The sequence below is a fragment of the Gambusia affinis genome, linkage group LG16, assembly GCF_019740435.1.
Source record: "Gambusia affinis linkage group LG16, SWU_Gaff_1.0, whole genome shotgun sequence".
Classification (NCBI taxonomy): Eukaryota; Metazoa; Chordata; class Actinopteri; order Cyprinodontiformes; family Poeciliidae; genus Gambusia; species Gambusia affinis.
The window spans coordinates 22,462,376-22,485,738 of NC_057883.1; the positions used below are offsets into that span (position 1 = coordinate 22,462,376).

Below are 23,363 nucleotides of genomic sequence, written 5' to 3' on the forward strand. Positions count from 1 at the left end.
AAAACGTATTATGGTTCCCAGGAAGAAATGCAAAAAAGGCTTTGCTAACCCAAATACTTGCTTAAAGGAAAAAGCCATTTTTAAAAATAAGTATTAAGGCCCAGTCTGCAACATTTCATGCCATTTTAAAAAGTTCTAATTTAACTTCTACACCCTATAATGATACAAATAGAGATTATTTAATGAACTGTTAAAACACATAACTTGCTTCTCTTCCAGTTAATTTTATTTTGCATTTCTCAGGTTGAGTAAAACAATTTTATGTGTTGCAGATGCGACTTGAGCAGGATGAGGAGGTAAAAAAACTCCTTCAGCTCAGGGATTCGCTCAGGTTACTTCTGCAGGTCGAGGGAAAAGAGGTGAGCCGAGTTCGGATTTGTTTTATTCAGTTCTTTGATGCCATACTGAATGTCTTCTGTCAGGTCAAGATGAGCAGGTGAACAAATAAAATAATGAATAAATGAAAGAAAAACATGATTACAAATAACCTTTACTATTCAGGTAGCAGTTATTGACAGGCACATTGAAGCATGGAAATTACCACAGAGACTGAAGAGTAGGAGCAAATTTAGAGCACTGGAAAATAAATACTGTACAGTTAAAATACCATATAAAAACAACAGCTGACCATTACAAGAAATGGGAAAACTGCAACTATAATGGCAGGGATGTAAATCGTTAAAGGTGGGAGACATTGTCCAACATCTTACCCAGTATCCCATACACTTCATTTAAAACTGCATTGAAAGGAATTACACTGTTAATAACCAATTTCAAGTAAACCATATCATTATAGTTAACAACCAATAAGAATGTGTTCTGGACTCATCTTTTTTTCTAGGAGTCAAACAAACAAACAAAAATTTCAATGAAAATAAAAACACAATCCTCACCAAATGAGCTAAATCTAATGTTGCAAATGGAAAGTTATTAGTTAACAATGGGTAAGAATCTAAATATTTTGTTTGTTTTTTTTAAATGAAATGTCCATTTTAAAGTGGACAACAGACTTTGAAGAGGTTGAACACAGATAAAATAAATATGATGCTATTTTATAATTAATTGTATCATCAACATAGAAGGGAACTAGACTGTTTTCAAAATTATTTAAATACTTTAAATGGAAAAAAATAAGTTGTTCCAAGATTTACTCTTGATGAACGCCCTCAAATACTTTATTTATGTTTTAATTCAACTTATTTACACAAATTCACATTGCATCCTGTTGACCTGGTGCAAAATATAAGGAGTCTAACTACATAGTACACATTAGATGCCATAACCACCAACTGGTTTAATGTTTTGAGTGAAGTTCTTAAGCTGTCTTTGTATCTCAGGAGTATCTGAACCGGACGAATTCTGGGAATGGCTACAGCATCCACCAGCCACAAGGAAACAAGAAATACGGGACTGAGAAATCTGGCTTCCTCCAAAAGAAGAGCGACGGGTAAATAAACTCATCAGGGTTCAATAAATAATCAATTTTTATTAGGATTGCACATATAGCTTTTGTCAGAAGTTCACCTCCGTTCTCCATGGCCTTGAATACCAAAATAAATTTGGGCTTGATTGGTTAGCTGGGTGTGTACTAGTGATCATGGGTCTCTCGAATCTTTAAATGTCCCCCAAGTTTCAAGGGAAGTCATTTTGAATGTTCAGAAAACCGTCAGAAAACTTTTCTTAACTAGAAGATGTTAGAGCATCAGAGACAGAGAAGTCAGACAAAGATTGAGACACAGAGGAGACTTCTGGTGGTGACAGCATCATGCTGAGGATTTGTTTTGCTGCCAGTGCTGCTGGTGGATTGCACAATGAATAGAGGTCTACCTCCAAATTCCTCCACTTCACCTGAGCTCAGCAGCTAGATGGTTGAAACTTGGGTACAGTTTAGTGTTCAGCCTACGCTTCAGTTTCTGCAGTGGTCCCAACCTCAGCCACGTTTGTGGACTATTATTGAAAAGCAGATCTTTTCCAAGAAACTGAACCAGTTTAAATAAACTCTTCATTAAAGAGCAGTGGTATTTGATTTCTTCTGATTTTGAATTAGTCTTCTTACAATTACTTACAACTTAAGACCCCTTCTCTGGTTTTTGAAATCTATTGATGTATTTGAATAATAATAATAACGACTGATGGCACTTTCTGATAAAGAAATCTCAATTGTTCTGTTTGGATACTTTTGAGCGTTTGCAGTGCCTTTTTTTTTTTTTTTTTTTTTTGGGTTTAAAGCCATAAATGCAACTTAAAACTATTAGAAAATATTTGAGCCTGTAAAAGAGGCATGAAGGGAGAGGGGGGAAGTCGAGCTTTGTCTGGACCATGTGGTTTTTGTTATTATGGGATGAAGAGTCGAGCAGGGGCCCCTCCTTTGGAGTTTATTGGCAAACGAGCAGATCCAACTTTTGCAGCATTTACACACACACACACACACACACACCCACACACACACACACACACACACAGCTAGATTACCCTGAGGAAGGAGAGTAAAACCTCCTCAGGCCAGTGACAGGAAACAAAATATATTCTCTGCTTTTTTAAATTTATTTTTTTAACTTGAGCCAGTTGAGTTGATGAAAACAGAAATAAAGTTATAAAATCTGATAGCACTTTGTTTAGATTGACCCGAACCAGAGGAACAGGTTCACACCTGCTATTAATGTTAGATCACTGATAAAACAGCTGATTTTTTCTGTTTTTTTTTTTACACCGTCTAGGATCAGGAAAGTTTGGCAGAGGAGGAAATGTGGAGTCAAATTTGGATACTTGACTATTTCCCACAGTACGGTGAGGAATAAAAGCTTTCACTTTGTTCATTCAAAAGAGAAAATAAAGCTTAAGTCTGAAAATTTGTTTTTATTCAGATCAATCGACCTCCAGCCAAACTGAACCTTCTGACCTGTCAGGTGCGGCCCAACCTGGAGGACAGGAAGACATTTGATTTGGTTACTCGTATGTTTATTTTTGCCTAAAATGTATCCTTAAAATATGAAATAAAATCTAAATGGGTTTTAAATGAGTTGGAAATCATTTTTATATATGTTCCAACAAGTTTACCAGCTATTTGACTTTTTATTTTTGATCTATTCCAGATAATCGGACATATCATTTCCAAGCAGACGATGAGCAGGAATGTCTGATGTAAGTGCTGAAACCTCTGTGGGCTTTATGTTATTCAATTCTTATCTTATATTTTACTACCTTGGAAACAAGTCATGACAAGAGAAGAAAGGCTCTTAAATACAAAGCTTAGGTTTGTATTTAGGAAGTTTTGCAGACTTCACTCTGAAAAAACTTCTGCCCTGAACTGGATAAGTTAAAACAGAAAGTGTGGGTGATTTTTACATTTTTCCCCAAAATTCTCTTTATAAAAGCTAACTAAGATATTTATTGACAAAACATTAGGACATCATTCCAGATGTTGCATTATGAGAAGACAAACTATTCCACTTCTTTCAAATCTGTCTTCACTGCACAGTCTGGGCTTTCTCCCATTCACTTGGATTCTTCCAATAGATTTTCCACTAGGCCAATCAGAAAACAGACGGAGCAGTTGTATGATGATGTGGCTTTTCTGCTCTGTTTTACAATTATTGTCTGCTGTTAGTTTCAGCAATGGCAGCGGAGGAAGCGAACAAAGTCATTCAGTCCGTTTATTGAATTAACATTAACAGCCACCTCGTTTGGATTGGTATTTCTCTCTGCAGTGCAGGATGGGCCTCCAACAATAAAAGTCTGCCTTAGAACTTTTAAGATCTTGTTCCACAACAGAACGAGGGTAACAACTTCCACACAGAGGAGTGTTGTTTTCTACCACAACAGTTTAGTGCTAAATGACGGTGCTTAAGCTTATTAAGTTTCTAGCAGGCCAATCCTGTAACTTCACAGTATATCTCTTGTTAAAATGATGTTTAAAGCAAAATCTTACCTTTTTATAGCTCAGAGTAAGTGAAGCATACAGTGTACTAGTTGAGAGGCTCACTGGTCCCAGCTGGTTCTGGGTGGGACGTCTTTAGTGAGGAATCTGAGTGTGTTCTGATGTGGTTTGGGATGGGGTGTGTAAATGTCCCCTGCTTTTCTCTCATCTATGGGCCTCTTGACAGGTTCTTATTTTTGTGGGGTCAAAGAGAGATGAAAACAGTTTGTAGCAAAGACCTTCTGAAGCTCTCAAAGTTGCAGATGTGGCTCAGTATGGGTCTTGTTACTAATAAAGCTGAGAAAGTAAAAGTGGTGCTGACTGATCATTAAATGAACTGCAAGCACATGCACAACACACGCTGTAAAACGTCTGATGTTTTGGACACAAAGCTTTCCCGCTGTCTCACTGCGAAACGTGGCATTTCCTAAAGGTTTGTGTGGGTTTTGCTTCCAGCTGGGTGTCGGTGCTGCAGAACAGTAAGGAGCAGGCCCTGAACACGGCGTTGGGAGGAGATCAGCTCCACGTGCAGGACAGCGGCCTGCAGGAACTTTCCCAGTCCATCATCGCAGATCTGCGACACATGCCAGGAAACGAGGCGTGTGCAGACTGCGGGGCGCCAGGTCAGCTGGTCCCTCATCAAAAATGTTTTAAAAGTTCATTATTTGCTTTATTTGTTTTGTGCAACCTTCTTTAATCCCAATATATATATATATAAATATATATATATATATATATATATATATATATATAAATATATATTTATTTATAGGAGAAATATTTGTGTGGGATTTTTTTTTGTCAAGAAAATATCTAAAAAAATATTTAATTTATTAGATAAAAATAATTTATTTAGATTCAACATATGAAATACATTTTTCATCTTTCAATTCAAAAATAGCATAAACATGTTTCCCTGTAGCACTGGCCTCTTATGCAGATGGACACAATTTCTTTTTTTTTTTTACATGAAAATCTTAGCAGATGTTTTTAATCTTCCTAGAAAACATTTTTTAAAGAAATAACAACTCCAAAATTGATTCACAATCAAAAAATATTTTTGTTGTTTTTAATCAACTGTATCCAGTACTTAGAATTAAATTTGGTCTCCATGGCCAAATGTTTGGACCCACTGGCTTTTATGTGATGCCTGTAGTTTTAATTAAAGTGCTTTTCTGTCCTGCATCAGACCCAACATGGCTGTCCACCAACCTGGGCATCCTGACATGCATCGAATGCTCTGGCATCCACAGAGATTTGGGAGTCCATTACTCCAGAATTCAGTCGCTCACTCTGGATTTGCTCAGCACCTCAGAGTTACTGGTACTAGAAAAACTCACCCCAGCATATTATAATCTACACTTGTTGATTATCCAGATGAAAACATTAAATACCAGCGTTTCCCAGACGTATCTTCATTTTGCTCTTTTGTGTTTTTTGCCATGTGTTTCCTCAGTTGGCCGTCAGCATCGGCAACACCAGGTTTAATGACATCATGGAAGCAGGACTTCCCAATGACTCTGTCAAACCGTTACCACAGAGTGACATGTGAGTTCCTGATGTATCTTCAGTGAAACATCTGATTGGTATAAAGTCAGATCTTTAATGAGTCTCTCTCACCGTACAGGAATGCCAGGAAGGAGTACATAGTGGCAAAGTATGCTGAACGTCGGTACGTCCTCCGCAGGGAAGAGTCGGATCCGGGTCGCCTGTACAACGCGGTGAGGAGCCGGGACCTTGTTTCACTTCTGCAGCTCTACGCCGAGGGAACAGACCTGGCCAAGCCGCTGGTGCTCCCTGAAGGACAGGTGAAGGTCATTTATTGTTCCTGAGAGAGCAGGGGAGTCCAACTCATTTTCATTTTGGGCCACATCAAGTTCATGATTGTTCACAAGGGCCAGTTGTGTCAGAATGTATTGATAAAACCCATCGACAAAATGTTAAAATATTAATAAATAGCAAAAAGTTCTTATTAAAATTAAATAATGCTGAACATCTTTTCACACTGATCAGCTTCTCCAGGATTTGGTGAATGTTTATAGTGTTTTGCCTGGATTTTGTGATGCTAATTTAGAAACATTTGTAAGGAATTTTGGAAAATTTGCATTCATGTATGACGGTAAAAGTGACGTTTTGTTACTTGCTGTATCAATCACGGACTATAACTTGACACCAAGTAAAACTGAGACACCAAGTAAAACTGAGACACCAGGACAGTAAAAATAAGAAATACTGCCATCCGCAAGTGGGAGATAACAGTCACTTAAACCCAATGTTTTAGATCACTTTTGCAGGAAACATTAGCACCAAAAAGTGCTAATGTTTGAATTTCCACAAATGCTGAATCCCCCCAAAAAAAACCCCGAAACTTATTGATGTAACCTGGCAGTATACAGATAAAAAAATGCTTTGATTTGATTGATAAAATAATATTTGAACACATAAGTTGTCTTGAAGATTCTATTTTTGCCTCTATCTGGAGTCTAGAGGGCCACACCAGAATCTATGGCGGGCTGGATTTGGCCCCTCAGCCTCGAGTTTAACATGTATCTCAGATTCTTGTCATGAAGCCAAAATGTCTTGCATTTGATACAAATGAACAAAACGTTGGTAAACCAGGTGACCCGGTTTGTTTCAGAAAGTTTGTACTTCTTTTTCTTCATAACTGGTTTTGAAATTGAAGTAAAATTTAATTCCTTCACAAATAACATTGTAAAAAAAGTGAGTTAGGTTTTGGGAAACTCTGGAGTGTTTTTTCAAACGCCTCCCATCTTTTTAAGCCTCTAATCCATGTTTTTCCTTCCTCATCTCTTCGTCTATTATTTCCTCTGCCATCCCCCCGTCTGCCTTTTCTTCTTCTCTTTAATCACGCTCTAAACTTCTGTCAGGCGCTTCCTGCCCGGCTTTAGCAGCATGTGGAGTGTGATTTACTTTGTGATTGTGAGAGATTGTTTGTTTGTGTTGCTTGGCTTTCTTTTATTATTTCAGCTTGTAGGTCAAAGCTCGTGTCTCTGGAGAGAAAATGATATGAGCTTATTGAATTAGGGAGGCAGTGCCGCCACTCCTTTTGCTCTTCATGTAAACAGATGAAACTGCAGGAGAGTTTTCACTTTTTAGCATGAAAATACAAGAGTTGCTGCGAAATTTAGCTCTAATTTAAGCTTCTTTGGGAGAGTATCAAGATCAGTGGTGCAGCTAAACCAGACTGGGCAGATGGTTTATATTCAGTCATTTAAAAAAAGCGTGTAAATATACAGTCGTGGTGAAAAGTTTACTGGCTGCTTTAGTTTTTATGGGGATAGTTTGCATTGAGTCTGATTTTTTTACAATCAATTCAAGCACAAAAGCCTCATTTGCCCTTCATTTAAGTCTTAAACTAAAATATATTTTTGTGACATTTTAGTGATCTTATGGTCAGATCAGGGGAAAGTGCAACAAAAAATGCTGCAGGCGCAGTAAAATCACTTTTTACTAAAACACAATTACCTCTAAAACCATACTTTTCTGATTGCTATTCATAAAATGTACTTCCAGGCATAAAACAGTACAGTTTAAAAAATCCAGAACATCATGGAGAGATTAGCTGTTGTAAATAAAAGCAGGGGCATCTGTGAAGAACCATTACTGAGCCAGAACTGTTTTCTTCCTCCTGTAGGGAACCAGAGAAACGGCTCTTCACCTCTCCGTTCGTCTGGAGGAGAGAAGCTCTCTAGCGCTGGTGGACTTCCTCTGTCAGAACAGGTCAGACCCAGACACAGATCCAGTCTCTGTTGCTCACAGATGCTGTAAAAGCAGTGAGGTGAAGCTCAGGATCATCTGTGTGTTTGGTTTGTTTATTATGCAGCAACTGTCTGGAGAAGAAAACAACAGAAGGGAACACGGCTCTTCACTACAGCGTCCTGCACCACAATCCTGAATCACTCAAGCTGCTTCTCAAAGCAAAGGCTTCTATTCACGCAGGTACATTTCACTGGACCACAGAACCTCCCAAACGTTTTCGTAGCTCCTGAACTTTCTTATATTATGTCACATTACAACTATGAACTATAATGGGTTTTCATACCGTTATGAAATTGGATAAAATCAGACATAGTTTTCAATTTTTGTTTTCCTTTCACATTTAGTCTGACAGGCTCACCCATTCTTTACAAAAGATCAAGCTCAGTTAGATGGGATGTAAAAATCAGTTTTCAAGACTTGCCACAGAGACTCAGTTGGATTTAGATCTGGACTTTGACTAGATCATCCTAATCTAAAGCAATCCGACTTGGTTTTTGTTTAGGCTCTTTGTCCGGATTGAAGGTGACTCTCCTTCCCACTCACACATCTTTTGCTTCTTCCAGCAGGTTTTCATCCAGGATTACTTTGTGTTTTGCTTCATCATTTTCCCATCAATCCAATTATAGATAAATCATTGAACAAAGCTCTGTGAATTGGTCAAAGCTTGTTATTGTTTTATAACTTAACCCTGTTATAAACTTTAAAACTTTCTCCTAACCTGTCCTCTGGTGAGTTTTACCTCTGAAAAAAATCAGAGGTATTGATGCTTTTGCAAGGCACTTTACTAATAGCCTTCTGTTACCATAAGGAAAGAGTAAAACTCATGAATTTACTGTTGTTTTCCCTGTAGTGAACTCAAACGGAGAAACGGCTCTAGACATCGCTAAGAAGCTGCAGCACACTTACTGCATCGAGCTGGTGAGTGCACACTTTCTCTCCTTCTGTAAAGATTTAAATAAAATGCTAACAGAACGTCAATTCTCCAAAGTGAGCTCAAATTACAGCATTAAAATACCTGCCAGAAAGCGAAGAGCAGAAACCAAAAAGCACAATGTCCACAGCTGGAAACCCTACCTTAATAAAACTCCCCAGACTTCCTCCCCTGCAGGCCCCAGTGTACATCATTTATAAACCGCTTTTATTTTCTTACCGGCCATCAGCCCCCACTGAATCAGGCTTAACTTCTGTCACATCCTGTCTGACGTGAATAACCTTGGATTACAGGATGTAGAAAAAACCAAATGTTAAAAAATATTTTTTTCCCATACATGCAAAAAAAATATGGTTTCCTATAGTTTGTGTTAGCTTAATAATTGAACTTGATGTGAACAGGAAGCCTCCCTTTGGAGGTTTTTTAGTCACATCCTAACGGAGGAAGACTGCAGGTCAGAACCAGAACATGCAGGAGGGACGTCACAGCTGACCTGAGAACAGCTTTGAGTCATCCAGAATAAACTAAAGAGTTTGACCCGAGAGCAGGATGCCTCCAGGTCTCCTTTAAAAAACTGAATCAGAGCGATGAGTTCAGCTTTTTAAAGCAGTTTGTGCTACAGAGCCCCCTAGAGGCCAGCCTGGACATATTTTATTTTATTTTACTTCGCAGTAGTATTGCAAATATCTATTTTATATCTATATAAAGATTATCAGTGAAATTTTTTGGCACAGAAAACTGGTTCATATCTCACAAACGAGAGACATACATGGAAAATCCTTATATTGCAGCAGAAAGACTTTCAGTATTCAGTATAGGGTTATGTTAGGGTTAGGATTATTGTGAGGTAACACAAAGGGGGGGAAAAATTCCCTATTTCCCTTAGGGGCGTCCGTAGAATTGAACGTCTCCTTGCAGAATGTCTTTTCTGTTCTACTAATGCATATATTTGTTTCTTCAGTTGGAGCTGGCCCAAAGTGGGAAGTTCAACTCTCAGATCCATGTGGAGTACATGTGGGAGAGTCAGTCTCAGGAGTTCTATGACAGTGAGGATGACCTGGATGAGAGAGTAAATACACAAACACACACACACACACACACACACTCAACTACTGAGTTACTGAGCTTGGCTTTTAGCCAAAGAAGATTCTAGAAAGGTGAAGATTTTTATAGCGTTCTCTTTCCATCTACCTTCAGGTGAGTCCGTTACCCAAAAACCGCTCTCCTCCATCAAACGGAGGTGTTGGATCTGCCTTCACCCAGTGGACAGCCAGCAGTGGCACAGGTCCAAGTCTCAGGCCCTGTCAGACCTATGAGAATCTGGACTTCCTGTACAAGAATCCTCCTGCCAACAGCGCCACCACTGGAGCATCTCTGCCGCCACCGCTGCCAGCCAAATCAGTCCTAAGAGGTAGGTCACGGTAGCTGCTTTTCCATTTAAATAAATTTGTTTAATAAAAACACGGCAGTTTAAAATAAAACACATTTTTTTGATAAAGACTTTTGTGCTTGGACAAGGCGGTTTTTCGGCTATATCAAAATGGATGTGTTTCACAAAACCACCAGCGGAAAATACAAAGAAGACAACAGGAAGTAGTTGGAGGATGATGTTGCAGGATGTTTTTTAATGACTTATAGAATTAATAAAAACATTCACAGTTAGTCGCGATTCTTATTTAATGGAAAGATCACAATTGCAAAATTGCTTCTTTTTTTTGTACATTGGCGGAATATCAACAAAGTTTTGCACACATCTGTAATGGAAACTTTTATTGAAACTGTAATATTTACTTAAATAAATGCATTACATTAATAAAGTCATGATTACCATAAAAACATTCAGAATCAGATCTGTGTTTTCCTCCACAGGCCGCTCAGACCCGCAGATTTCAGTCACGACAGCCCAGGATGGAGCCCCCATCCTGCGCCGCTGCTCCAACCCGTCGTCCCACGCTTCCAGTTCTCAGACTCAAACGAAACATGGCTCCTCTTCGTCAAATACAGAAACCCAGAGTCACAGTGGGAGAGCCCAACGGTCCCCACACGGACAAGGAGGTCAGCAAAGATCGCACAGGCAGACCTGGGACGGCCAAACCCCTCAAAGTGTCTCACAGGCGTCCAATCAGAATCATGGTGGACCAGTCAGGTGAGAAAAGAGCTCCAGATTATCCTCAGAATAAAAATATTTATTCAGTGCCATGCAGATTTATTTGGATTTCGTATTCAGGTCAGTTCACAGAAAGGATGTCTGAACTAAAAGAAAATTTTGGAGATAGATTAATTGAAGTTGAATTTTGTATAAAATTTTTTTGGATTTTACAGTCAAGCCATATCGCCCAAGCATGGAGGTGGTAGCATTATGCTAAGGGTCTTCTTAACTACGAGTAGTTCTGGAGAATCACGCATAACAATAAAAAGTGCAGTTCAAATACAAAATTTAAAATTGGTGAGTCTCCTCTTTTAATACCAAAACTGTCCTCATGTGTTATCAGTTCGGAGAAGACCACCTCCTATCGGCGCACCAGCACCGGAGGCGGCAGCTTTGGAAAGGGCAACGTGGGCTCTCTGGCGCCGCCCTACGTGGGCAGCCAGGAGGAGCTGTACTGCAGCCTGCTGGGGAACGGAAACGGCTCGGCTCCGTCTCCAGCGCCTTCGTCCTCCCCCACTGTGACTTGTGGCCCTCGCTCCCGCAGGAATGCAATGGTACGACCGCACAGACACCTTATTGTGTTTCACTAAGCTGGCCGGTCCAGAGAGGTTTTTCTCATTTTGTTCCTCGTTTCCTGCAGGTTTCAATCAGCAGGCCACAGAAACGCGTAAAGGCTTTGGTGGACTGCCGAGCGGTCAGCGCCGAGCAGCTCTCCTTCTTCAAAGATGAAGTCATTGTTGTCACAGCCACGAATGACCCCCACTGGTGGGTAAGTACAACTGCAATTTTCTTTTTAAGCTACATTTTTTCTCTGCAAAGGTTGAATTTTGTTTTTTATTTAAAAAAATCGTACATTAAAAAACTTGAACATTTAAGAATAACACTTGTATTCAGTGTTGCTTCCTAATGAACCACTTGCAATGCACCTTGAACTTCTTCACGTTTTGTAGCTACAACCACCAGCGTCAATGTATTGTACTGTATTTTATGTTACAGTTTAACATAAAGCAGCAACCTGCTAAAGAGAAGAAAATCAACAACGATGTTCAGCATTTTTTACGAATAAAAATCAGAAACATTTGGTGCACATCTGTATACAAATCCTCTGGTAACACTTTATTTGACGGTTTGTGAATAATACTGTCATGACACCGTCATAAACGTGACATAACACCTCTTATGAACATGAGTAAGACTTCATGAATATTTATGACTGTTGTCATAAAGTGTCATTTGCTAAATCATGACACTTTTAATACAAAGTTGAGATTATTCAAAATGTTTTCATTCTGACAACTTGACATTAATCAAGAAATCACATTTTCACTTACAGCTGATGATTAATGTGCTTATCACAGACATTTCATTCATTATTTTACAAATATTTTGAAATGACGTTCAGTAAATGTAGAATTTTTTTTATCATAAATTGAGTTATTAAATGCAGTGTGAGAGACTTAAACATTGCATTTCTCATTTCCTGACAGGTCGGCCACATTGATGGTGACCCTTCAAGAAGTGGAACCTTTCCTGTCAACTATGTACACAAAGTAACAGAATGATGCTAGTTTGGACTTCATCACCACATGTGGGAAAGGAAATACTGTTCTATTCATGGATCCAAGTAATCTGGGAATATTTTCACAACAGGATCTACTGACCAAAGGATATCTGCACGACTAAATTGTCTTTTTTAGGGAATTATTACTCATCTCAGAAAGCAACAAAGAAACTGGAAACTTTTATTTGTTGTCTTAAACTTGCAGGTGCAAAGATAAAGCAATGACTGATAATTGCTTTAATGTTCTTTTAAATATTAATCAAACATTTAGGCTGCAGATATATAAGCTGCCTGTATTCATATAAGACTTGTGCATACAGGCAAAATTTCCCTGCAGGACAAAAACCTCTTGAAGGCACTTTAAGTTTCAGAGGAATCCTCTGAAGAGTTGGGAGAGCTGTAAATGTTTAATTAGCTAGCCGCTGAACTCAGAGTTAGCTGCTTTATTTCCCTCTGAACGGAAAACGACAAGGATTTTAAATCCCAGGTTAATGAGTCACATGAGGTTCAGACCCGCCCAGCATCTGCCACAGACTGGTCCGCATCGTGCCTGCCAGTCTGTCTCCAGTAAAACGTCGATATGTCTGCATAGCCCAGTAAGAGATCTGAAACTTTGGTTGAGCCGCGGCGACTCCAGGCCCAGGCTGGCTGCAGACGGAGGCCAGGATCCTGTTTCCCACTGCCTCCAGGCATCAGTCCCCGGAGAACCTGGAATAACAGCAGCGTGTTGGAGGGAAAAATATATACAAGAAGTCCCTCTGTCCAGGAAATGGCACTTAAAGTGGACTTGCTAATAACTGCACCTCAGCACAGTAATTTGTTCAAGGCCATATTTTTTATTCCACACATGCATGCTTACACACGGATCAGCTTCCAGGATTCAGGAAGCTTTTTGGGTGAAAGGATATTTGTGAGTAAATGATATGCATTTCTTTTACTCCATTTTTTGTACATATTTGGTCAAACTTAACACTTAACAAACTTATAGTTCGCAATAAAAAGTTCTGGTTATATAAAATATGCAAATAAGAGGAATCGCAAAGTTTTTCCACCTTTAATGTGAGCAATATTTTGTACAGTTCAGCTGGAAAATACATTTATTAGTAGGAGATTATATTACAAACTGCAGTAAAGTAATTGCATAAGTGTATACATCCTTAACTTCTTCAGACCCCTCGTCCACTGGAATGGACATGATATGTTTGTGGGATTAAGCCAATAAAAATTTAAGAAATTTGTTATTTGCATGATGGATCTTACAGATTGGTTTCTTATTAAACAAACATAATGAAGTTTGGACTCTTAACTTGATACTAGTGAGTTTCAGGCGTCAGACAGGTTGAGCATGCGTATGAAGAGCAGTAAGCATCTGTTTTCTATCAAAAATGTTAATTTATGTTCATAGCAGCTTTAAAATTACTCTCAGAATAACATTAAGTATTTCCAGTCATAGTATTTGAAGATATTTAGATTTTTTGTTCTATCATGAAGTCGCATGATTTTGTCTAATCTAATTCAACAGGTTACTTCAGGAATGTAAATATTCTTCTGCCATTCTTGCCTCTAATTTAGATGTTTGGACTGAATGTGATGTTATAAAATAATCATCCTCAGTTTTAGACAGTTGAATGTTTGTTGTGGTTTTTATCCCTCTTGACAAAAAGTTTCATCTGAAGTAAATCTATCCCCAGAGGATGATGCTGCCACCACTGTGTTTTGGTGAGGCTTTGAGTTTGACTCAGAAGTTGAGCTTTGTTTTCATAAGATCATAAAATCTTCTGCTTCAAAGCTTTTGAAAGACCTTTAGAAGAAAATTCTTCTGTAAAAACTCTACACTTTGTAAATTTAATGTTTCTTGTCTTAAAAACTTTGTACTACAACCAAAAAAAATATAAAATGTTAATTGTTTTTAATCTACTGTTTAATAAAAAAAGCGGTTTTTAATAGAAAAACTGTTTCTAAACTTCAACAAGTTTTCTATTTCACATGTGACATAGTAAATTGTTTTGTACCCTTCTCCTGAATGATACCTTTTTATTTCTTAAAAGTGAGATCCACTCTGTCAATAATGGCTTTCACTAAATGTTGAGGAAAATCCCTTTGGAACAGTTAAATTGTATTTCCATCTAATTAGATTAATTATAGCTGATTATATTCACTGATTAAAATTCACTTTAAGCTGAATGAAAAGGTGTGTATACTTATGCAACCAGGTTTGTTTGTAGGGTGATTTCTATATAAAATATGTCAGATTAAAGGTGGAAAACGTTTGAAAGTTATTTATATTGGTCTTGGTTGAGCACACTTTCAACATGCACTGTATATATCCTGAATAATTGTCATATGTTACTTGTTTTCCCAAGTGATATGAATTTTAAGGGACAGTGTTACTTTTTGTTTTTTAACTTAATATCACATGTTATTGTGCGAAATTTGCTTTGGTTATCCACCTGACTGGTGTAAAAGGGACATTTTTTAACTTAAACAGACACGCAGTAAGGGGGTAAAAGCATTTAGAAAACTGCTATTTCTGTTCACATTGTCCGGTTACTGTGTTGGTTATTAGGCAGAGAAACATGGAAGTGTGAGGGAGCAGATGACTGCAGCAGATTGTCACGCTCAGTGGGGATTGTGTGACGTGTAAACAAGAAATGAGCTTGCTTTAGTTTGTAACATATGCATTAAACATGTTTAATGAAGCGCTTTGCTGTAAATGAAGTGACATCTTTGTTTCTATTTACACTGCAGATACTAAAACTAAAAACGTTGGTTACATTATTCATTAAGTGTGGGCATATTGATTTATTCAGCATGTTTTTCTGCTACATTCATGCAAAGTTCAAATTTTCCCAGTGTTAATTATTATTAATTTTAAGTTCTGTATTAGTTTTTACACCATGAATATTTATTCTACTTACAATCCCAACTGGTGGTGACACATTTTTGTCTTTTAGTGCTCTGGAGTTGAGCCCATGTTGTTGGCTTCAGAAGATTTTCTGACAACAGTTTCCAGATTTTACATACTAAGAAAAAATAAAACGAAAAAGTAAAATTACAAGAAGAAATCATAATATTACAATATAATCTTCCTATGAGAAAGTCATAAAAGTATGGGAATAAAGCACAAGAATAAAGTCAAAATAAAGAATATAAAGTTGTAATCAGATGAAAATTGGCCTATTTTGACAGTCAGTATTATGATAATGAATTCATAAGATTACAAGAATAAAAGTCATTTTGAGAATAGCCATGTTACAAGAATAAAATCATATGAGAATAAAGTTGTAATATAAATTTAGAATTTTAAATAATTTGCCATAATTGTGAAATGTTTAACTACATGTCTGTTTAAAATCTAGAAGCATTTTTTAGCTGAATTTGTGCATTTTTATTGTCTCTACTCTGACAGATGCATCTCTGAGGAAAATCTCCTCAGACCTCTCTTTTGGCAGTCGGTCCTGTAGCCTCGTTTTAAACCCATCTGGATGTTACTTTGCTCTGAGGCGAAAGTCAGAATGATGAAATTCCAACCTGTCACTTACATAAGCAGCCGGCACAGGAAACCATCAGGTTGCAGCCTGATCTGTTCTGTCAGCATAGATAAGCTTCTCTCCCCATCAGGCCTGCGTGTGCCATGCATTGGTGCATATCATATACACAAACAGCACTCACCTTTAAAGGTTTCACTATTTTGCATTATAAGATTTTTTTCTGAATTTCTGGCCTTATTTCCTCCCAGCAGAACTGCTGTAAATTTATCAGGTCTTATACTCACACAAGCCTCTTTGTAATCTAATTTGGTGGAATCCTTAGGATTATCATTCATTTGGAAATCCCATTTGTCGCCTGCTAGGTATTTTGAGGATTTTCACATACTTCACTGTTTTCACTCTGACTTTTAGACATCACCTTTGGGTAAGGAAAAATTACCCAGAGGTGAGGAATTAAGAGTAAACACTTAAATTTTCTTAATTCTCATTTCATTTTTCATTGGACCACAAGTGATGTATCCAAAGTCTAAGAGCTTTATCCCTATTTTTTCTTGCCTTCAGCGTAACGACCTCTTCCTTCCTGAGTGGCCATTCAGCCTAACTTGGAACATGACTTTGAAAGTTGCACTTTTCCAGTAGCAGCTTTTTCTCAAGGTTTTTGCTCTTGTTCTCAGGTTGGTTCAGAGATTTCTAACCCAAATCTGTTCATTTCATCTGGTTCCTAGACAGTGTGATGGCTGGATATTTCCATAATATTTAGATTTGCATGCAATTGTTAGAACATATGAATGCATAAAACAGTATTTAGGTAATTCTAACTGATCTAAAGCATTAAAAGTTTATTTTGATGTTTGTGTTTTCATAAAATGTGTGTAAACATCTTTGGTTTCTACTGTAAATTCCATGTAAATGCTAATGCTTCTTATGAAAACTGACATAATCATCTTAATGTAACTTCATAAACCCTCGCTTCCAATGAAGAGCTTTCAGAAGTGGGTAATATTTCCATTAATTCTTCCATTTGCATCCCATTGCTGTTTTATCAAACCCCCCTTTTACCAAACAATCAGCTGAGAAAGGGATTTAATGGGCCAACATTACAATTTAAGGCCTGCTAAATCTTTGTGGCTGATGCAGCTTTTACAGCTTGCTCCTTCTGGCGTGCAGCATCTTGTTACGTCAAAGAGCTTTTTTCTGCTGACCATGCCCTGCAAGCTGCTATGAAACGCTGCAAGGTGACCCAAATAGTCCTGAGACTTTTTCTTTCTCAATCCATGTGAAATTTAACCCTTTGTGTTTGCCTACTCCAAACATATAGATCTGAAACAAGGTTTTGTTTTCCCCCCACATTCAAGTCATTTAGTTAATTTATTAATAAATTGTATCAATTTGCCAACAAATAATCTTTCGAAAGATGAGCTTGAGAGGAGTCTTTTAATAATTGTCTAGTGTTGTGCAGAAATGTATAGTTGCAAACTAAACAAAGCAGGAACCCAAAGCAGAACATGAATTAACGTTTTATCATAAAGCTTTTTTCATCAAAAACAGATGATGCTGAAGTGTGAAGCTCTAATTGTACTCACTTGGTCAATAATAACTGAGGAAAAAAACTATAGCTTTTAAACATACCATAAGAATATCATACAAATTGTAAAGCAACAAATAACTGGTATAAGTAAACATGAATTATTCAAACGTTCCAGTGTTAAACATCATAAAGGTGGTTTTGAGCCTGTGGCTAGTCAGTGTTGTGAAGTAAAGGGCTAAATGAGATAGAGCTGTGGTAACAGTTTCCAAATTTATCAAAGTAAATGCTAGCCACAGGTTCAAAATGGAAATATTATGCTAATATTTCCATTTCCAGTGTTCAGAAAAAAATACAGAAACACCCAACAATCAACATTACATTCATTCTGCAAGTGGGCCCAGAGATCTTTGGATAATGTGTTTTGTTTTGTTTTCTTTCCATTCAGAAAATAAAAAGTGCAGTTCCACAGCAGAGAATGGCTGAGTTATTTAGCCACTCAGGTAAGAAAAATGGTTCCCAGTCAACATGCATATGTGGGCCCCATAGAAAGATTGCTTAGACTGAGTTGTGAGTCTGAACCCACTTGGAACCAACCCACAGAGGCCACAAAATTCAGGAACCTCATGTGGGACTAACTGGGTCTCATAAAGAAAATCCACATAGGTTCCAATATTCTTCTGCAGCAAAACATTAAAATGAAGTCAGTGTGTAACCTAGATACAACCCCATCTTTGACCCATTCTTCACTCAATTTCTACCCATATGGGGCCCATATGTAAATGTTGTCCGGTTGTTTGTGTCAGTACCATCCTTTCTGTAAACACCAAAACAGAAATATCTCTAACAGCAAATCAGGCTAACGGTATGTACAGGTAGCTCTATATATACAGGAGCATAAATACATGTTTCAGACTTCTTTATTAAATAAAATCTTTCTACAATAATGTTTGGTATAGATGTGCACAAAACCAGAAAGCATCTTTTTTTTTTTTTTACTTTGGGCATGTACAGTGCTTAGCTAAATGGCGTTAATCAACATTCAAGGAGAAAGACGTCGTGGCTATCAGGTCAAGAGAAACCTTTGGTTTGACCAAGTTTCTTTGAATGAAGAGGCACTCCAGCTATTCCTCAACAGTTCTCAGGCTAAAACCACAAGTAACACTGGTAAATTTTAAATTCTCTCTAATGTAGTCTTTGCTTCACATAGAAAAGTGAAGTGCAGTGGAGAATATGAGTAACTTCCCGGTTTAAACTAAAGAGGACAGCCAGGCTACTCGTTTACCTCTGAAGTCAACACACAGATCGGTGGATGGTTCCAGTCCCAAAATAACCGTTTTCTAGTTACAATTTGGAAAAACAAAAGGATAATCTAAACGTCGTGTTCAATGAGAACAACTATGTACTTCTTTCCATTTCATGTATTCTATCATGAATTGAAGATCCTCTCTAACAATGTGTCAAAATGTTCATCACTGCAACTAACAGTGAAAAACATTTTCAGCCAAACATCCCAGTAAGTATTTGAATGGGATCTGGGTTGCCAGATAAGATTTCTCACAGGTTACAGAGAAATGCTGAAATAGGTTTAGATAAGACAATTCTGGGGGGAAAAGTAGGACCCATGTGAGACCTGGATAATTGATTTTCTTTATATTCATTTTGGACTAAGCGACAGCATGCATAGCGTATCCAACAGGATTGCCAATAAAATTGTATTTAAAAGGTCGATCTAACTAAAGTAAAACCCATATGAGGCAGACATGCACATGTTGGCTGGGATGCAGTATCTGTTTTTGTCGTCATAAAACACATAACCAACTAAAATAAGTACAAAATTCTGCTGTGTCATTGTTTTAAAATGTCAGTCAGTATGGAAATACTTGTATCTTTTAATGTTGTTCTGAAAAAGTCTCAGATCCACAATGTGAATAAACTGTTTGACAAACTATTTGATAGAGTGCTCCTTTAAGTGTTTCCAAGCAACACGGACAAACTTCATTTTTAAGCCCTTCAAGTCAAAATTAGCAATGACCCAAATAAAGCTCAAACTGAAGTGAACCAGCCTCATGTAGTGAGTCTTCACATCCTTTAAATGCATCATAGTTTTCTTATAAATGCATTTTTTCAAACACAGGCAGCCTGGTCTCCCATTAGTGTCTTCCTCTGTTATTCTTACCTCTATAAAAGTACATACAGTGGATGCTTCTAATACATCCATTAAATCTGTGCAAGCAAGCAAAAAAAAAAAAAAAAAAAAAAAGGAAAAATCACAAACGGTATGAATCATTTAGTGAAAGTGATGATACAATCAAAGCTTGTGTCTCCCTGTTGTGCAGTCTGGCTGCTGGTTCTTCGTAACAAAGCACCATCAGGGGTTGTGTTGCTGTAGAAAAAAGGGTTGTCAGGACATTTTACCCTGAAGAACAAACAGTGAATCTAAACTGAGTGTGGATCACTACCATAACCTGTTAATGCCCAAACGAGACATCCCTGATGTAAGTAATACCTGTGCAGATCAAAGGAGAGAAGCACAATGCAAAAGGTCAATCACTATTAATCCAAACACAAAAACATACATAGAAATAAAAAATATATTATGGGACAAATGTGTTGTGCTTAATAGATAATGCTGCAACATGATGTAAATAAACACTTGAATAAATTGGTCAATTACCACTACAATTCCATATGAATGAGGTCTTTGTGCACTTAAAGTTACATTTGCGTTCTAAGAAGCAAACCTGTAGCTCATAACATCGTCTTGTTCTTCATTAAGACAGCAGAGATAGCATAGCTAAGATTTACAAGCTGATGCATGTGTGAGTAACTCAAATTTAACCCCGTCATCAGAAGCAGTAATAATAATAATAATAATAATAATAATAATAATAATAATAATAATAATAATAATAATAATAATAATAATAATAATACATCTTGATGTTTATCATTTGTTTTACTAAATCCCTGCCACAGTAATGTAATCAGAGCTCTCAGTTGGATACATTCTGCATTTTTTGTGGAAGAGGATTTAGGATGGAAGGATAAATGGTTGCTAGGTGACAGAATAAAAAGAGGCCACAGGTGGAAGTGTCCCAGCATGATTTTTCCCCCTATTATCTGTCTTTTCTTAATGCTGCTATGACAGTGGGATGGGCTGTCTCAGAGAGGCCAAGGCACATTTTTTCAGTCATTTCCCACAATTACATTTTCTATTTCTGCATCTGTCTGCATAGGTTTTATGTAACAGTGCAGCAAACGTCTCATCTTACCTTCCTGTCCTTCACTTCGCCCTTAATGAGCTGCAGAGGCAGATAGTTCAGTGATCTACACTGTTGTGTTGCCCCTTCTTCAATAAGCTTACATAAGCCTCCTCACTGCTGCAGAAGTTAAAGTGCAGCAGAACCTCCTGATAAGAGAGCAGAGTGAAGCTCACCTCCCACATCCCCCTGACTCATCTGTGCATCATGAATTTGACATGAATCTCTCAAAAGCAAGCGCTAACAATTACTGCAAGCGGCAAATAATCTGTGAGAACAACTAGGACACAACAACATCCTGTACACAATGCGCTGCTGCCAGCTAGCCAGGGAGCTTTTCCCCAGAAATCTGCTAAACCGGAAGCTCCTTACTGGCCTCTGTGATATTTAGGCACTCTAACCCCTGAAGGACCAGCCTCAGGATTCAAGAGCAGTAAGGTTGTAACTGGAGAGCAGCCGTGTCACTGAGAGCTAAGGGATGGAGCTCCACCCCTCACTATTTAATGTAAAGCACATTTCTAATGTTATGGGTGAAATGTATGTATCTGACGTCCTATTTGAGCTTCACAGGCCAGGGGAGGCACGTGCGCAGTCCGAGCATGGAGGAAAACACGATGGCAGGTCGATGCTTCTTGAACTTCAAGCCTTTCTTCACCCGCTGGGTGTTCTCCGCCACGTACAGCTCACCCTGCTGGGCCGCACCGGTTATCCGCGACACCAGCTCCCCGTGAACCACCACCTGCTGCTCGGAGCGCACGAACATCTCCCTGAGCTCCTCCAGCCGCCGCTCCATCTCCCTGATGACCCGCTGCCGCTCCTCCACCTCCAGCAGGCGCCGCCGGGCCGCCTCGAACTCCATACTGGAGCTGGGGGTGACCAGTTTGGAGGAGGGGGCCGTGGCAGAAGTGGACGGGGGATCGGAACCGGCCAGGAGAGCCCCCGTTACCCTCCGAAAGTCTCCCATGGAGATGGACCGCCTGGTTGCTGGAGACGCCAGAGCCAGGAGAGCAGAGGCAGAAACGGAAGGAGGCATGGCGGGCTGAGGAAGAGGGGAGGAGGAGGACGGTGATGGGGACGATGAGTCCGGCAGGTGGAGATCAGGATTGGAGTCCGTCCCTTTAAAAGCTGCTGCCACGTCCTCAGCGGAGCCTTCATCGGGGCTCTCTGGGTTTGTTCTCCGTCCTCTCACAGCCTTAGTACCGTTTTTCCCTCCATCTTTGCTGATTTTCCTCTCCATCCTCCCGTTTCAGGTGAAAGAGCAGCAGAGACGTGCAGCGATGCAGCCCAGGAAGCGCTCCATTCATTAATAAGACATCCGAGCTCAGATTGTGCAGCTTCTGCGTCCGAGTTGTTGTGCTGTGGAGGGCGCCTGCTGGCATTTCATTGGCTCCTGAATTTCTGAGCATGTCAGTTGGTGATTGGCCAGCCTTCCTCCCGGCTGCTGATGCTGGCAGGCTGAGTGTCCTCCGTCTGACTCTCCCTCGTCATCATCCTGAGCTCCGCTTTCAGAATCTGACTTCAGTGTCCTTCTGACATGATGTTTCTTCCCTTCTGTTCTCTCAGCCTCTCTGTTGCCATCCTGCACACCAGGTGGTGTCTCCATTTTCCTCTTTCTTGCCCGGACCGTTGCCCATAGCAACACAGTCTTGACATCAGCTGCCAAGAGCAGGAGGGAGGGGTGATGCTCCACTTTATCTCTCCCTTAATCAGTTGACTACACAGCATTACTGCTCATTGCCACAACTCCATCATACTCTCTCGCTCAACAAAAGCAGTCTTTCTTTCACTAAAAGATTATGAAAAATCATCTCAAACAAATCTAAACAAGAGAAGAATCTGATTGCTACTGACCTCAGCCCAATTCAAAATTTGTGGATTATTTTTAAAAGCCAGTTGATGCCAGAAAATTAACTAATATCTACCGTTTCTGTCAAGAAGGATGGTCACACATTCAGTCAGAATTATGTTAGATGTTTTTTGCTGGCCACCAAAAGTATGTTCTCTGCAAATTCCTGATGTATACCAATCCAGATGTTTGTATGTGAACTTAACGTCAAAACAATTTATATCTCTGGCAGATTTAGATTTGAAGTAATATTTTAATTTGACCAATGTTTTTCCTCTAATGGGAAGTAATATCAATCTTTTTGAATCTGACAGAATTTGTGGATTAGGAGATTTGTGGATTAGGAGACCTCAAAGCTCATCAGCAAAGATAATTTGTCTGTGGAAAAATGCATAAAGCTGATCTGGAGTTATAAGAATGTTTCTGTAATGCTGATAATGGTTTGCTGCTTATTGAGAAGAGAAACATTTTTGTTTATTTGACAAATAAAAGGATATTTTTTTTCCTCCACATTTATATTCCTTTAGCTCTTATGATTTATGATGAGCAGCAATTTTTTGTGCATTTAGGTTTCATGTTGTTCCTGTCTGGATTGGAGACAATTAACAAAATTCAAACCTGTGCACCAATTTTTGTTACTGAAGTTTTGTGTTATACAATTTTTTACATGTGAAAAAGCAGCTGAAATAAAATGACTAAAACCCCATCTATGTTAATTTTTTAACAGTATTGCACCATGTTCACTTAAATATGCTGCAGAGTGCTTGTTTGATCTGTTGCTTTATATAACATCAGGATAATCTACATCAAAGTGTCTGCATGTGAACTTGAGCAGCTCAGATCAGGGTCTAGCTCGTTACATCATCTTCACTAAATTCATTTTTCAATTTTCTGCCATAGG

At 38.6% G+C, this 23,363-nt stretch overlaps 2 protein-coding genes across 2 annotated transcripts in view; one reads left to right on the forward strand and one right to left on the reverse strand.

Annotated features, from left to right (window-relative positions):
* asap3 (ArfGAP with SH3 domain, ankyrin repeat and PH domain 3) overlaps positions 1-17,858 on the forward strand; it is a 36,137-nt gene extending 18,279 nt beyond the window's left edge. The window contains exons 9-26 of the mRNA XM_044142054.1: positions 273-359; positions 1,338-1,447; positions 2,718-2,787; positions 2,865-2,952; positions 3,093-3,141; positions 4,373-4,539; positions 5,106-5,239; positions 5,373-5,464; positions 5,544-5,724; positions 7,572-7,657; positions 7,761-7,876; positions 8,547-8,614; positions 9,589-9,696; positions 9,825-10,038; positions 10,497-10,773; positions 11,120-11,330; positions 11,417-11,545; positions 12,264-17,858. Of these exons, the coding sequence (XP_043997989.1) occupies positions 273-359; positions 1,338-1,447; positions 2,718-2,787; positions 2,865-2,952; positions 3,093-3,141; positions 4,373-4,539; positions 5,106-5,239; positions 5,373-5,464; positions 5,544-5,724; positions 7,572-7,657; positions 7,761-7,876; positions 8,547-8,614; positions 9,589-9,696; positions 9,825-10,038; positions 10,497-10,773; positions 11,120-11,330; positions 11,417-11,545; positions 12,264-12,338 (2,262 nt within the window). The 3' untranslated portion in view covers positions 12,339-17,858. The remainder of the gene's footprint in view (positions 1-272; positions 360-1,337; positions 1,448-2,717; positions 2,788-2,864; positions 2,953-3,092; positions 3,142-4,372; positions 4,540-5,105; positions 5,240-5,372; positions 5,465-5,543; positions 5,725-7,571; positions 7,658-7,760; positions 7,877-8,546; positions 8,615-9,588; positions 9,697-9,824; positions 10,039-10,496; positions 10,774-11,119; positions 11,331-11,416; positions 11,546-12,263) is intronic.
* LOC122845696 (TMF-regulated nuclear protein 1-like) lies at positions 17,244-23,162 on the reverse strand. The gene has a single exon (XM_044142055.1). It carries the CDS (start codon positions 21,851-21,853, stop codon positions 21,170-21,172), a length of 684 nt encoding a protein of 227 aa, XP_043997990.1. The 5' UTR covers positions 21,854-23,162; the 3' UTR covers positions 17,244-21,169.
* Positions 23,163-23,363: the final 201 nt, after the last annotated feature.